We start from the raw sequence: 17,048 nt of genomic DNA, 5'->3' as shown, positions 1-17,048 counted from the left end.
GCAAAAGATGTTTTGAGAAAATCTTGAGGGAATTCTTATCTCAAAAACTCCGCTATCTTTTGACAAGCCGACAGATGCCAATAGTTGACAATTGAGATGGTTAGTTTTAACCTTGAGAATTTTCCGGCATTACTAGAGCTCCCCACTGATGAGAGGAGCTGATATAGCTAATGGTTTAAGCAAAAGAGAAAGGGTAAACAAATACGTACAACCATTTCCTGAATTCCTGTAAGTGCTTTTTCTTATTCACATCTTCCTTCACTACCCCTTTATCAGAGTAGTCTTCTGGTCATTGACCTCCAAGAGCAAATCGCGCGAATCCTTGCTTCTTTTCTTCAGTAACAAATACAGAACATCTGCCTCTCATATGGGAATACGAAAAAGTTAAGAAAAATAACAAAACGGTATTTTGCGTGGCCAAGATACGCAGGTTAATTTATCATTATCATCATAGGATAAACATTGCTTCAGTGTGGCCAACTTCCAAGATAGACAGGTAGCCAACTTACAGAGTAGTAAGTAACGAATGTCTTATGGGAAAATGCAGGTTCAAGACGAACTAGGCCAAGATAAGCAGGTGGCCAACTTAGAGAGGTGGCCAAGTTGACAGGTTTCACTGTAATATTTTATGGCTCCCCGGAGTAATAATACTGTCTGCGAAATACATGAATTTGTGACCCACATCACAACAGAGTCGTCGCCAAGTTTAGCGGTAGAATATGCAGTGAGGAGCATACACCTCTTTTGATATCCGCCGCATAGAAGCCTGGTCTATTATGGAAAACAAGGAGAAAAATGACTGTTGGATCTTATTACGTATTTTCTAATCATTGGTGATTTACATTTTATGTTATGGACATTATCTTTTTCGCGCTATAAATTTGGCAGCAATGGTCAAAAGTTTCGAAATCGCAATCCGATCGCGGTTGTGGGTATAGATCATTTCAGATGTATGAATTCTACAGTTAGTTATGCCTCATTGGTTCTACGGTTTTTTCGTGACTGTTCTCTTCAATATTCGCTGATCCCTCTTATCTGAGCTTGGTTTCCGTCCACTTATTGCCGCGAGTTTTGTACGCCACTGTCACCTTGGGCACTTTGTTTCCGATATACATAATACATCGATGATCCATATTCATTATATATCGAATAATGATATATAATGAATCGATCTTCCATATATAATGAAATGTATAGCGTATATTTTATATTGAAAATAGATTTTCCAATTTTTTTCTAGGATCCGCTGAATGAGGAATATGAGCGCGTAAGAGGAATTTATAATTTGCCATTAGTGGATTTAATGGAGTTGGCTTATAACAGCCTAGTAATGAGCTCCTTTAGAAGTGAGGTAAGTTCTAAAAAAACTAGAAAGTAACAGCATGTAGTTAATACGAGGAAAATCTCTAAATATGTTTTCTCCGTCTGTTTTATCTTCATCTTCCTCCAATAGGCTACATTTTGAAACTTTCTAAATATTTCTTCTCTAACTTACGTAATGTCCAAGTCTCCGAGCCTACAGTTCAATACTTCGTATATAGCATTTTACCACCTTCTTCCTGAGGCCGATATTAAGTTTGCTACTTAAGAGTGAACAATTCATGTTAAATACCTCCTTTGGCTGGGGTAATTATTGACCTGATCTCTTTGGTGCAGTGTCTCTTGTCGAAACATTTATAAGATATTTGAAATGATCAACGTCCTCAAGTTTCTTTGTTCTACACGTACCCCGTAAGGGCGTGTTCCCACGGGATATTGTCATGACTTTCTACTTTCCGATATCGATTTCCATTGCATAATGGTTTCCCACTGTCAACTATTTTGTCCAGTCCTACATGAGAAAAATATGTACGTGGTGTACTTAAAAAGGTAGATTACACGCGTAATTCCTATAGTTTTTGGACTTAACGTACAGCAGGCGTATAACTGAAAACTCATGTTTTATAATACTTGCCGTATAAGTGTTCCATCTATACGTACTTTCCGTATGAAACAATATAGGCGGTCAGGATCTCACATACAAATGGACGTATATAACATGTAGCTGACGAATGTAACGTACGTATAAGTATGTAATATACGAAAGACTGTTAGATGTCAGACATCCTGCAACAGCATGTGCACCATCTAAGAGCAGTGCGTATGTAGCATATGGATAATGTATGGTCCGTACTGATTTCTGTAGTAAGCAAGAGGATTCCATATATTTGTACAATATACTGCTGTCCGGATAACGGATTTTTCTCAGTGTAGCTATAATAACTGTGTCATCCTCATACCTGATCTTGTTAGCTTCCTTCATTAAGTATACACTGTAAATGTTGAATAATGGGGGTGACATACTACATCATTGTCTGACTCCTCTTCTAATATCCGCACTACTGGTTTCTCCTTGGTTCAAGCTTAACTTCACTCGTTGTTCTATGTGCAGGTTTTGAATGAGTCTACAGTTGACTCCGATTTATTTTTAAGTAGTTTCAAAAGTTTGGTCCAATTGACCCGGTCGAAAGCTTTTTGCTAGTTGAAGCACAAACACAGCTCTTCCTTTACGTCAAATACTCGTTCTGAATTTATTCTCGTCAATCCAATATACCCTATTCGATAAAGCAACCCGATGCAGATAATACAGCATCTGTGGTGCCTTTTCCTTTCCTGAATCCAAATTTATCTTCCTCCGACATCTTTTCTACCTTACTTTCCAGCAGGTTAACAAAGCATTCCAGGAAAAAGTCTCGTCGCTAAGTTTAGCCATTGCATCAGTTGGTTGCGTTTCAAGTCAAAACCGAGATTTTCCTTTGGAAAAGCAACATAAAAAGTTAGCAAAAAAAAAAAAGTATATAAAAAAAAACTCGGTTAGGCAGGGGTGCGCCTCGCACCTGTCGTGCGTCCTGCACGTAAAGTAGCTTTTACGAGGGCTTACACCCAGCCCGTCGACACAAGTTTAGTTTTCAAAATATCGTTTCTAAAAGATTTACACTTACAATTACAATTACAAAACGGGCCTTGCAATTAAATTTATTCGCTCGTAATTAAACGTGTTGTAGCGCCCCCCCCCAAAAAAAAGATAGTAATTCAATTTTAAAACTATTCAGTTGTTAATAAATTTCAGCATAAGCAACGTTTTAGGCACACCCAAACGATAACCCTGTTGTAAGCAGTATAGCAGTTAAATGCATTTTCTTCTTTCATATAGCAAATAAAGTACTAAATTAAAATTAAAAACCAAATTTAAAAAAAAGCCCCAAAAAACTGCGGCTAACGTAATCCTCACCCTCCTTGTGCAATGCAGTGTTTTCGCAAAACGCAAATGTTATACAATTATCCCTTACTCTCATTCCTTGCCGCTAGCGCAAACTGTAAGTAAAAATTTAAAAAGATATTCTTATAAATCAAAAAAAACCATCTAATTAAAGTAAGTAGGTTTAAAAAATTAAAATTAAAAATAAAATAATTGTTTTTAAGCGCTCAGGTTATTAAATATATAATTTGTTTATTATATATTGTTTGCTTAATCACGATATATAGTAGTCGCAATTATAATCTCACATTTAATTCTTAGGCGTAATCGCTCGTAGCTTTACAAGGTATTATAACGGTTTATAAATTATTTGTTTTAACTTATTTTATTCATTAATCTTTACGGCAAGCACTCTTCTCTTCCCCGATATCTTTCCAGCGGTTGGTGGAGACGAAGACTGCTTGTATGGTTTATAATAACCTTTTGTAGGTGCTAAAAGCCACAAAGCCAAAGTTTAAAGCAAGTGGTTAAAAAAAATGTCGTCTGTCAACAATCCAAAATAAGTCGCCCTATTCGCAATAAACCCACAAAGGTCGGTCATAAATTTTAATGTGGGAAATAAAACTGTTTTGTAATCATTGGATTTCTTTGCAAGCTTTTCCTTAGGTAATGCAACCACTGTTACATCAAGAAAACCCTTTGGCCATTCTCCATTCAGGTAGATCTTGTTAATAAGTGAAGTGAATACTTTCATAGCATTGTTCCCTATACCCTTGAGCAACTTTGCTGGTATATCGTTGTCTCCAATGGCTTTTCTTCCTTCGCATATTTTTAATGGTTTGTAGTACTCACTTTTTAAAATACTGGGTCATTTTTCTTCATCAGCCACCTCTTCCTTTACTCAGAAGGCAATATTTGGAACGACAGATCTGGTCAAACAGATCATTTATGTATTCCTCTCAGATTCTTAACGGGATGATCTACCTTTTCTCGGCACAAAAATTTTTATATTGGACCTTATGGGGAGAACATGGCTACCGAATTTCCTCAGTTTCTAAGGAACTAGGTATCTCTAATGGGAAAGAAAAATTTTGCAGCATTCTACAGAAGTTTATTAACGGGTTGAAATACTTAAATTGTATATTTGTCTGCTAGTTTAGCAGAAATAAATTATTAAAAAATAAATAAATTAGTTTCTTTTTATACAAATTATATGTCTAACTTTGGAACCAATTATGGTAGAAAGATCAACTTTTTTTTGTTTTATTCCTTAAGAAGAAACGACTCTAATAGTTTTAATCACAACCATACCTGATACGCCAATTAAAAAATAGTATTTTAATATAAGTATTAAAGCCCACCTGTCAAAGTTTGACGAGGGTAAGTCACGCCCCACTCTAAGCATGGCCGCGGAAAGGGCGGGGGTTGGTGAAATGGAGGGGGAAGGGAGTGGATATCTGAATGAAACAGGTTCTCGACCAGTTTCTGGGATTACCTGTCAGCTGCCAAATACCGTTAGCTTTATAGAGTTTGTCTCCCTCAATGGTTCCATACTAAGAGACTGGATGATGTGGTGTGAAGTATCCTCTTTTCCCCGTTACCTCTGGAAGTTCATCAAGATGCATTCTAGAGTGCGCGGGAAGAACAGTATATATCAGAAAACGCTGTTATTTTGGGAATTTTTTTCCCTTCCGGACAAATATTATAGCATACAGTAGTGGCGAAGGAAAGGGGGGCAGAGGGGTGCCCCCACAAGATTTCGACAATGGTGCCCCATATATAGGTGTCCGTAAAAAAATGTCCCCTAAGTTCTTTTTAAAATAATGTCTTGGGAATATATTTCAAATTTGAGGTGTTTTCCTGGTAGCCGTCATTTTCCAATATGGCCGCCGCCGTACGTAAATCTCTCTCTCTCTCTCTCTCTCTCTCTATATATATATATATATATATATATATATATATATATAGAGAGAGAGAGAGAGAGAGAGAGAGAGAGAGAGAGAGAGATCGTGAACCAAGGCACTTAGAAAGATAATTTTGGTGTCAAACTATAGGTTTCTGAGGCCGATGAATTTAAATATGGCATTGTTTATTGCCACTTAGAAACCTTACAACCTGGCAACACTGTTGTCTAACGATTAACTGTACAAAGTTACAAATGCGTATATGCATGCATTACTCTAGGATGTAGCGTACTTCCTTAGGACTAAACGAAACCTACTTTTTCTGGTAGCTTTCATCACGACAAGACATATTTTACATGGTAAAATGAGAGAACATTTGTCTATATCCAATATGGCAGCTAATATGATGGCTAATTACTAGGCAACCAAGTAATGGACGTATTCAAATGCCTGTCAGTCCTAATTGGCCTAGAGCCTAGAGAATGGCAGAAAGAGCAGGATACGGTCTCATTGAAGAAGCGTCTCCTGAGGGGGCGAGGGAAATTTAAAATACTCCATTTTTTAATGAAAAACACGGTTTTGCCTCCTTGTCCGCAGACAACACTGCACACCAAATGCTCTATAAGACGTTCTCTAAATAGCCCTGTTAGATCCAACCTGTATTGTGTGTAAACCGTGCATTTTCACGGGGGAACAACGGAGCAAAAGCCCTGTTTTTTGTGATATTTCTGGTTTCTCGTGCTTACTTCGCTAAGACTAACCACTGTAAGCCAGTCTCCAATTATCCTATAGCAGTGTTAATTTCGGATCATTTCCTCCGGAGGCACCACGCACAGGGGGGAAAGCGACTAAAAATTGCGTGCTCCACAGAAATTTCTGCGAAGATCTCAAGCACCCAAGGGTGAATTTCGTAGCTCTTGGGAGAATCACCCCTGAAATCATCACAGTCCTAGGGAGTTGAAACAAGAAGCAGGATACGCAAAAAATAACAAACTTTCAAAGCAAAGTTTAGGCTCGTTGCGCTAAGCGCCTTCTTAGGACGAGGATACGGGAATTGAAAAATGCACGTTTTCTTTTATTTATTTATTTATTTATTTATTTATTGAAAAACATGTTTGCCCTTTTTTTTGTCCCCAGACAACCATGCAGACGACACACACCAATTGTCTTCTACAAAAATGTTGCCATGAAGCTCCTATAAGACCCATTTGGAACGGTGTCCATACTGTGCATTGTTATGTGGGGACAAGGGAGCAAAGCCCTGTTTTCTTTGACTTTTTCGTTTTCCGCGCTTACCCCGCTAAGACTACGCACTGTCAGTTAGTCTCGCTTTATCCTAAAGAGTTGAAACAAGAAGCAGGATACGCAGAAAAGAACATACTTTCAGAATGATGACGTCCTATGGGTGGGACCTACAGCTTAACGTAGGATCCGAACCACTTGTGTCTTCATCGGGAATCAAACAAGGGACTCCTTGATTATAAGAGATGAGCGTAACTATTCATCCACGATACCACATTGTCGGTTCGCGGGCCGGATCTGACACGCCGAGTTCTTTTATACAGCCCGCGAAATTGTCCGTTATTAAATTATCCGATAATTATTTCTTGTGAAAATGTCATATATTACCTTTTACAGCCCGTGACGACAGTAAGATTTCTGTGATTCGGCCAATCCCTGTTCCTACTTGCAAATGCCTGATTTATAGCATTTACGTTATTAGTAAGCGCTACTGAGGTCAATAAGAGTTGAATTAGATTTTTGCGAGGGGCGCATTGTTATAACATGTTTTCTAACGCACAAAAGGATGTTAGGAATGGGGGCAGCTATGTGTATGTTTAGCTTATGGAGCCATTTGTATCTTCGTGGCTTTGCACTCTAACTCCAAATAATAATAATATAACTTTTGCCTCCTGAAAATAACCAGATGGTATAGTTATGGTCGATACATTTTTGGAATTCGAAGGCATTTTAGAATGCTTGTCTATCATCTGGCTATCAGAAATAATTGATCACCATTTTCTCTACATATCTATAATTTTCTTACAGGGTAGAAACACCTTTTCGGAAGAGAGAGAGAAAGTGACCGAACTTGGGCTATTGAACGTGAGGACAGGATGTTTACATTCGCATTGACACCTGCTGTGAAAACGGTCCCCTCATATCTCTCGGGACAAAAACAGAAGAAAACGGTGGGCGCGGGCCTTACCCTCGTCAAACTTCGTGACAGGTGGACTTTAATACTTATATTAAAATACTATTTTTTAATTGGCGTATCAGATATGGTTGTGATTAAAACTATTAGAGTCGTTTCTTCTCAAGGAATAAAACAAAAAAAAAGTTGATCTTTCTACCATAATTGGTTCCAAAGTTAGACATATTATAATTTGTATAAAAAGAAACTAATTTATTTATTTTTTAATAATTTATTTCTGCTAAACTAGCAGACAAATATACAATTTAAGTATTTCAACCCGTTAATAAACTTCTGTAGAATGCTGCAAAATTTTTCTTTCCCATTAGAGATACCTAGTTCCTTAGAAACTGAGGAAATTCGGTAGCCATGTTCTCCCCATAAGGTCCAATATAAAAATTTTTGTGCCGAGAAAAGGTAGATCATCCCGTTAAGATTCTGTAATGGCCAGTGGCTACATTACCCTGTTTATCTTTGATTCCGAACGTGGGTATACTTTTGTTTGCTCTTCTTCCCATTTTTTGTGCTTTCTGATACATCAGATCCTATTTGCCGCGCCTATTGGTTGAAGTTCCGTTATTTCTTAACGTATCTGCTCCATGCACTTTTCTTTACCTTTGTCCGTCTCTTCTTAGTTCATTATTCAGGCTTTTGTATTTTTTCGTATCGCCTTTCTGCATTCTTTCATCATCTTAATCATCGCTTCAGTTACCCGTAGTTTTCTCGATGTTCTAAATTCTTGATGTTCAGTTGGTAAATTCAGTCGAAATATGTATTATGCATATATGGTATATTCATGAATCTTAAACTGGGGGGGGGGGAGGTTGACAATAAAATAAAATTTTAAGATAAGAAACAAGAAATGGAATAGATAGAGAATAGTGGCGCCAAAGGAGAAAGATTAAGGTACTATTCACTACACAGACGAGTGATCGAATTTTAATATGTAACAACTCATAGCCAAAATATTCCTATATGCCGAAAAGGGGTTGGCTCACTCAAATACGTAGCCTAGGGGGCGTCCTGCTGCCAAGGATGCAAGTCTGTGCCATCAGATCCCAATCCCACAAGAGTTTGCTTGTAAGATTGAAATCTGAGCCCCGTATCCGGCCCAGACCAGCAGGAGAAAAGGAGAGGGGAAAAGGACCAGTGACTGCGTTCCCAATTTTAAAATCTCTAAGTAAAAAAAAAAAAAAAAAAAAAAAAAATCGGCCCCTCAGAAGAACTAAGAAGGTTCAAGTACAGCAAAGAAACTAGAGTAAGAGTAATAGCTAAGATATCCCTAACTAGTGAGTTACTGAAATTTAAAAAAAAAATGTAAATAAACTGAATTTTGGATCGGTGATTTCAATTGCCAAACATCACCGATAGCTCCCCATGCGCAAGCAAGCCACGGCTTGGGATGTCGATTAATTTATATATATTTAATTAGACTAAGAAGGAAAACGAAAAAAAAATACTTAATGAAAGACAAGGGACGTTCGACATCTGGGTACGCTATAGTACGGCCGCTATGTCTCTGGCTCTGACAGTTCTGCACGTGGACAAAACAATGTTGCCAATTTGCCCTTTATACATTATTTTCTTTGCCTTCGGTTTTGAAGAACTAGCCATTGTCACCAATTAATAACAATACTTCTAAACAGCACACCCAAACACACAAAAAGAAGAGAAAAAAGTTGCAATAACCAAACACAATCTCAATGCAGTTTTCACTCAACTATGCACAAACAAAAGGAAGAACACGAAACGGCAACAACGTCTGGTTTCCATGCCAGCGCGGTGACAGCTCGGCCACTCATTAGGCCTTATGGGGGTGTGTCAATGTAGTTTCAACCCTCGCTTTCTTTTTCGCATGGCTGTCAGAGCCAGAGATACAGCGGCCGTACTATAAGCACTTAGATTTTATTTCAATAACAGTTAATTTGATTTGATTGGCCCCATCCGATCCATTGACTCGATGAACACCGTATGGTAATCAACGTAAGTGACGTGAGAGAAAGAAAAAAAAATCTCGAGGAGTCGATGGATATCATAGCTACGACTAAACAAAAGTGTAATCTTCAACGGTCTCAACTTTCTAGCAGTTATTGTATTTCCTAATCCTATCAGTAAGCCTTTAGTATTGATTTCTATATGATGCTACTCCCCACTATCTAATGAGATTCTTATGAACCATTACTATTGTTATGAGATGCTTAACTGCGAAGTAGAATATACCTTCAAACTGCACATTGCTATCCTAGCAAACCTGGTTGAGGAAATGTCTTGGTGTAGGGGTCGAAACGTAAAAGATTTGTCTTTGAGCATAATCACGCATTATCAACATACAACTAAAACACACTGGGTCGATGCGCATACTTATGGGTGTCCCATCAGCACCTTCATTTCATATTATATTCGTATAATCACAATGTTATTACCTATATTTATATATTTACTCATTTTCTTACACGACGCAATATTTTGTGAACACCCTATTACTTATATTCACGCCCAGAAACATACACACCTTGCGTCACACACTATAAAATCTATAAACATTACAATATTTTTTACACTTAGACCACCACACGAAACAATCCTCGAACCCAAGACTTTTTATCACGCACACCATCTTACATTTACTTCCCAGTTAAAAAAAAAAAAAAATCATAAATATGTTCACCTAAAGTTAGGTTATCCACAACTATATGATTTCGATTTGATAATGTTGCAACAACAACAATGGAATTTACACCACGGGAAAGAAAATTTAATGTTGCAATTTGAGAGGGAGAAGTAGCATCATGAAGGCTTACTTCTGTTAAAATTCAACGCGTTCTTTATTTATTTGGATATTTCGGTTCCTAAATGGACTAGAAAGTTGTAGTTTTCAGAAAAGGACTATCTCATGTCATTTCACATGAATGTCTATTCCTTTGGACTGTAAACTATACCTACTGGATATAATTTGAAAAAAAAAAAAAAAGTCAAAATTACACAAACTAAATCACTATTTCGCATGGTGACGTAATGTAAACAAGTGGCTAATACGGAAAATGAACGCAACGGCGCTGATGTCAACTCAGTTTATCCGTGTACTGAAATATAACCTTTACACTATGGTTGACGACACTACTATGAATTTCAGTTAATTTTATGTACTAAATAGGGTGATAATAAATTCACGAACAAGGAATACACTGTCCACACATCGAGGAATCACGCATTCACGCAAAATCACTCATTATCTAGATACTACTTAACACCACACATATACTAAAATACTAAAACTAAACAAGCATCAGTAAGATAACATGCACATCACTCAAAGTATGTTAAAACTTCACAAATTTTTCCGGCTCGGTAACACTATGAGGGGAGAGAAAAAAAGGGGAAACGGGTCCAACTGACCCTGGCGAAAAATAATCAACACATATTTATGAACGTTCGATGCCCGGGGGCACGTTAATAACTATTATTATTATAGGGCCTTCCCCCTGAAGGGGAGAAAGATCCCAGCTAAAATGTATTTACCCATATTTGCTGAATAATATTTCAGTTCGGGAGAAAATAGGAGCCCTGTTGGTTAATCTACGCGTGCATGTTGATAGCTATCCTAACTACAATAAAACTGGATACTGCCATATAAACACTTACTACCTACACACAAATCTATATACGTACAGGTCCTAACAACCCTAACATTTACAGAAAAATTTGGAAGGGTGAGCAGGATAATCTGAATGTTTAAATCACTGAATCTATACTTGGAATATCACCCACTATCATGCATCCTGTTCATCACTGTTTATATGCACCAACATGGAGTCGCTGGATGGACCTCCCTATTTTAACTAATTTTAGTCTATTTCTTCGGCCAAGTTTACGATTTGAGGCTTCTTTTGGCTCCAAAGAAATTTAGTAACTGAATTATATCTATGTTACCTGGTAACTGGTGCTAATTACTGCAGAAAATCCGAATATTTTAGGAGCACACAAACTGCTGTGGTGTAAACTTCGTCTTGGCTTCTAGAACAACAACTGATTGCGCCCAAACAGACAACGAAGGTAGCCTCCTCCAATCGGATCAAAGCATTTCAGCCGCGGGATTCCAAAAATGAATAAAAAGTAGTAAAATCTAGATATAACCGGATCTGTAGGTGGATATGGACTCTAGAGAGGGGGTGAGCTGGGTTTGAAATACCTTGCCAAATTTTACATTGGTCTGAAATTCTGAAAATTGATATCCAATGGTGGAACTGTGTTTTAGTATGACGTCAGAGCGGTAAACCTTGTAACTATTCAACTTACATATGCAAAAATGGAATTTATAATTAATTGAAATATAAATAAAGATGTTATTCCCTGAAAATATAATTCCTAATGGGATATTTCAACTCATTACGTTAATTTTGAGTACAAAAGAATAAATACACAATGTAATTAGATTGGAAATAAAAATTTAAAAAAATTCGCTAGGTACAGTCCCCCCAAAAAATCCTATTACACCAGCTGTAATGGTACAGTACACACAATTACAGTTTCAAGACTGAAAAAATGCCTACATTGATCACAAGAACCCTATATTTACACAATTATACAAATAATGGGAAACAATGTTTCATTTCAGGCGGATGAAAGTGATGTGCCAAAAATACGGAGAGACTTCCGAAAGACTGTGCACTCAGATGAGATAAAATTTATTGTAGACCTTCACAACCAACAATAAAGGTAATCTTCAATAGCATCTATGTTAGTACATGCATCTTTTGTATATGGTTTCTGTTTGTAAACGTGCGAGATACGAGGGCCATGCCGAAAGTTCTTAGCAGCGCAATAATCTAACATCACAGCAACATTTTGTTTATTGCATTCGACACTCTGATATTTTGTGACTTTCAGCCATCAATAGCAATAATGAGTGTGATAGCATGGTCAGAGATAAGAGAGATAAGGTAGCGCGCGTGACCCATTGTCTAGTTAGCCATGGAGCTGTCAAGACGTGACTTTTTCACGCTGATTTTCTACGATTACAAGAAGGGCTTAGCCGCGGAGCAGTGCCTTGAAACCTTGGTGAATACTTTTGGGGAACCTGCTCCTTCGCGAACCAGTGTTGGAAATTGGTTTCGGGAATTTAAAAGGGACGTACGTCACTTGAAGATGAACCTCGTTCCGAACGGCCAAACACTGCAGTGACTCCCGAAAACATCGAAGCTGTGAAGCAAATGGTGAAAGATGACCCCCATGTATCTTTCCTGGAGTTCGAAGCTACTCTCAATATTGGGACAACAGCAGCGCAGACAATTATGCGTGAACACTTGGGTCTCAGGAAAAGGTGTTCTCGTTGGGTCCCCCATTTACTCACGGAAAGGGAAAAAGAGGGTAGGGTGGAATGGTGTGAATTTATGTTGAATAAATTGAACCAAGGGGCAAGTCGTAATGTTTACAACATCGTCACGGGTGACGAAACGTGGATTTATCATTGTGATCCGCTTACCAAGCAGCAGTCGCAAGTGTGGTGCTTTGAGAATGAAGATCCCCCAACCGAAGTGAAGAGACCTCGGAGTGTTGAAAAAAAATGGTTGCGTCTTTTTTCTCACGGGAGGGACATGTTGCGACTGTTGTACTTGACAATCAGCGTACGGTGAATGCTGAGTGGTACTCAACAGTTTGTCTTCCCTCTGTGTTCAAGAAATGGAAGGCCCAATATCCATGATCAAAACTCGGCCATCTTCTGTTGCATCATGACGATGCAAGTGCCCACAGTGCTGCAAGAACTGTAGACTTTTTGAACCAAGAAGGAGTCAGAATCCTGTCACATCCACCCTATTCGCTAGACTTGGCCCTGTGCGATTTTTTTGTGTTTCCCAGAGTGAAGAAACACTTGCAGGGACGTCATTTTTCATCGGGTGAAGATGCGATTGGTGCTTATTTGGAGTCTGTGGACAATATAGAAGAAAGTGTGTGGAATGAACAGTTTTCTAAGCTGTTTGAAAGGATGCAAAAGTGTATTCGTGTCCGTGGAGAGTACTTTGAAAAACTGTAAATGTTTTGTTCCAGTTCGATGCTTCTTGTGGTCAGAGCTAAAAACTTTCGACATGGTCCTCGTACTTTATATTAAATATGTAAATTTATTCTTATTGCAGAGGGTTTTCAGTTCCAGTAACTTACCTTCTTCCTCGAGATAATGCAGTTATTACATTTTTTAAATAGGCATGAACGACCTGTGTATTAGAAGCAAAAGTATAAACTCGCGGTACCAGGAAGCGACAAATCTTCACCAGTCGTAAAATTTTCGGACAATTTTTCACGCTTTTTATACTTACCAAAGTTTTGATTGTATGTTATGGGTTATTAAAAAGAAAAGCAAATCTAAGTAAATTTGAAACTACCAAGTGTTATGAAATAGATAGCAGATATATATTCAATAGATTCTTTGTTTCGCTATAATGTACCGTATCCAAAGAAAATAACTCCCCACGTTAAGAGGGTTTGCACATTCAGACTCCTAACTCTAAAAACACTCACGATCACTCGACACCACAATCATTTCACGGACTCGCTCTCATTTATATAAGTTACTAGGACGTAAAATCGAATGTAAGTTATTCGGAAAATACTTTTATACATTGCAAGAGCTTTAACTTCCAAATATGCACCGCAAACTCATAATCGTATAGGACTAAACAAAAACGAGTGTGGAGCAGAAAACTACTGTATACAAAAGTCAAAAGAAGATTTGAGATTGCGTACGAGGTCGAGGAGTTTGGGTCAATAATGTACCAATCAAATGTTTATTTCTTCAAAACCTGTAGGAAGTATTTTTTAAATGTGTGTTCCTATTTTCAACTTATTTTCATCCTATTTTCTGAGAATATTTCTTTGAAAAACTCTTTGGGAATTTCTTTTCTTTTAAGTTCGATTTGAATAAAAACATTATAGGAATTGCAAATCTGAAATACATAGCCAAAAAACAAAATATTAAGTATGTTCACTATTCCATTACTAACGTCTTATTTGTAGCGAAAAACTATAAGCAGTGTTTATTTCAGAAGATTTTTCTCTGGCAGGATTGTCAGTATGCGGCGGAGGGAGTACTACAAAAAACACTGTGAGTCCACATTGTGCGTAATCGAAGATATGGCCCCGAAGGGAAAAATTTCATAGCTAGAAAGGATCTCAAATTCCCCTCCGGTCTTCCCCCGAAATTAGCACTGTTTAAAAGGTTTTCTTAACATTTCGTTCTATATTTTAAAATGGCAAAATCATAACTTACAGAGAATTACAATAAAGCCATAATGAATTATAATACTAAGTACGTAAATATTATAATGTAAGTTACCGATTTCCGGTCACTTAAAACGTGAATATTTTTTCTGATTGTATTTTAAAGTAAGTCCTCTATATAAAATTGACTGGAAAGGCTTCTTTAACTCTAATTGATTAATCAATATTTTTACTAATATATTTTTATACTAAAATTTTTACTATTCAATGCTGTGTACAATTCATATCCAAAATCAAACTCTCGCAAATGTACGTATGTTAGACGAGTGCATATTCGCAGATAAATTATTATTTAATTTACATAAACACGGAATTGGTTCGTCTTGAACTTTATAATTTAACCATAATAATAATAATAATGAAAATGAAAATGAAGATTTGAGAATTCACTACTACAAAAAGGAAGTATGCCCAACGGGGAAGGAAGGGAGGTTGCAGGGTTTATGAAGTCCCTTCGTTTTCTTGCTCTTCCTGGATAAATATATACTCTTCCCATTCATATCTTCTACACATTTGGAAGTGATAAACCGTAGTATAAATTAACCGTTCTCCACACATAGAGATTGGTGCTTTCCCAATATTTAAGAAAAGCAAAATACTTTTCATTTCAATAGTATGTAAAAAACTCAATGGGAGGTTTTACAACCCGCATCAATCTCCTCACTCTTCTATTCACTCTACCGAAGTTGTAACTTTCAAGTTCGAATCGAAAAATAAGAACATGTTATCTACTAAAAAATATTCTTGATTCATAGTACTTTTGCAGACATAAAATGTACACAATTACAATGACGGTAAATATTAAATAGTTTATGGTAAATCTTCGCACTTTCATTTTAACTATTTCTTCCCAACCAAAATTGAAAAGTGTAATAATAGGAAGTTATGAATTCGAAATATTACGTATATTTTAGTACGTGAATTGCTGCACCTTATTTTGTTCTATACAGAAAAACGGTCTTCTTAGCAAACTCATTGTTGCTTTATTTTTAACCGATAGAAAGCAATATATTGTGGAGGATAAAGAATAACTAAAATGTATATTACGCTTGTCATTGTGTCAAGAATCATCAGGATAATATTCGGTAGCATCTAAGTTTTCACTAATCGACTGGACTCAAAAGTAAAACTTAATTAATTATGCTATTATTACAATATATGAAGGATAAAGAAAGTAAATTATACTACATTTCTCTCGAATTCGAACTTAGCTAAGGAAGTGACAATAAACAAAATGTGTTTTATTCATTCAAATTGAGATAATACTTAGAAGAAGAAATTAAACTACCAAAAGAAAACAAATCGTTAAATAAAATAGGAATACTTTTACCCGAGGTTTGAACTAAAAGCATTAATGTAAGTGATATTGGGCGTCATATACGAGTGAGAAAAATAAACGAGTTCTCAGAAACGTTCAAAGTAAATTAACAAATCCTTTGTAAAGATATACTACTCTTCACATACGTTTTAAAATAACTAGCAAGTAAGAAACAAGAGAACATGAACAACGAAGGTCTTACTCTTGAGAAAATCTATATACACAGTATGTCGGAAAAATAACGGAACTTTGTAAATTAAAAAAATAAGAGATTTTACAATTGTAGTTTTCTTTTTTTACAAAAAAAAAATCAAAATACATCCCTTCCGCATCAATATACAGCTGTGCACGTTCAACCAATGCTAGCATAGAATTTTGAATGTCCTTTTCCGGAATTGCCTCAATGACCCTCGTCACGGGTCATTGCACGAGCATACTCCTGTGACATGGTGCATTCTCGTGCAATAACGATCGACTGCCCAGCGCTCGATACTCGGGCCTTACGCGAACGATTTGCTTCCACAAACGCTCCATAACACCCCGAAATGTTCACCATTAACAGTTTGATCCTGTTTAACGAATTCCCGAAGTATAATACCTTTGGAATCGTAAAAACAAATCAACTTCACTTAGGAACTAATATGTGCCCTATCCAAATATCCAAGTTTCACAATCCTGCGGTGCTTCCGCAACATTTTTATAGAGATAATTGGTGAGTACTTCAAATTATATACCCGTAGCCAAACTCCCTCTATACAAATAGTTGCGTGACTACCTTAAACATGTGATTCTGAAACATGTATTTTTGGATAGCGCACATATTAGTACCTAAGAGAAGTCTTGACCCGACTACGGTAGATCCCATAGTATTGGGCTATGGACCTTTAAAGTTCATATTTTCGTGTTTCCGGCAGCCTATAACTTCGAAAGGAAGCGTTTGTGCACCCAGGTTGGTCTATTCCTTTCGACTTTTCTTGGTCAGACTTTTACACCTCCCAAACGTTGTCGATGTTGTTTTGGAACACCCTGTATAGTGTGTAATTAGGACCAGTAGTATACAAAGAAAATAGTAACTGGATGTCTGGTGAAAGTTGAACAAAAGGTTCAAAATCAGTAAAATAA

The 17,048-nt window shown here is 37.0% G+C and overlaps 1 protein-coding gene across 3 annotated transcripts in view; it reads left to right on the top strand.

Moving 5' to 3' along the window:
- The window catches only part of LOC145663978 (AMP deaminase-like), a 134,398-nt gene that overhangs the window by 117,134 nt on the left and 216 nt on the right, over nucleotides 1-17,048 (top strand). For all 3 annotated transcript variants that reach the window (XM_081730235.1, XM_081730236.1, XM_081730237.1), the window contains 2 exons: nucleotides 1,241-1,351; nucleotides 11,952-12,052. In XM_081730235.1, coding sequence (XP_081586361.1) covers nucleotides 1,241-1,351; nucleotides 11,952-12,050 — 210 coding nt within the window. In that variant the 3' untranslated portion in view covers nucleotides 12,051-12,052. The remainder of the gene's footprint in view (nucleotides 1-1,240; nucleotides 1,352-11,951; nucleotides 12,053-17,048) is intronic.

This window comes from Thermobia domestica, chromosome 11 (genome assembly GCF_964235325.1).
Source record: "Thermobia domestica chromosome 11, izTheDome1.hap1.1, whole genome shotgun sequence".
Classification (NCBI taxonomy): domain Eukaryota; kingdom Metazoa; phylum Arthropoda; class Insecta; order Zygentoma; family Lepismatidae; genus Thermobia; species Thermobia domestica.
This window is presented reverse-complemented; position numbering and strand designations above follow the sequence as displayed.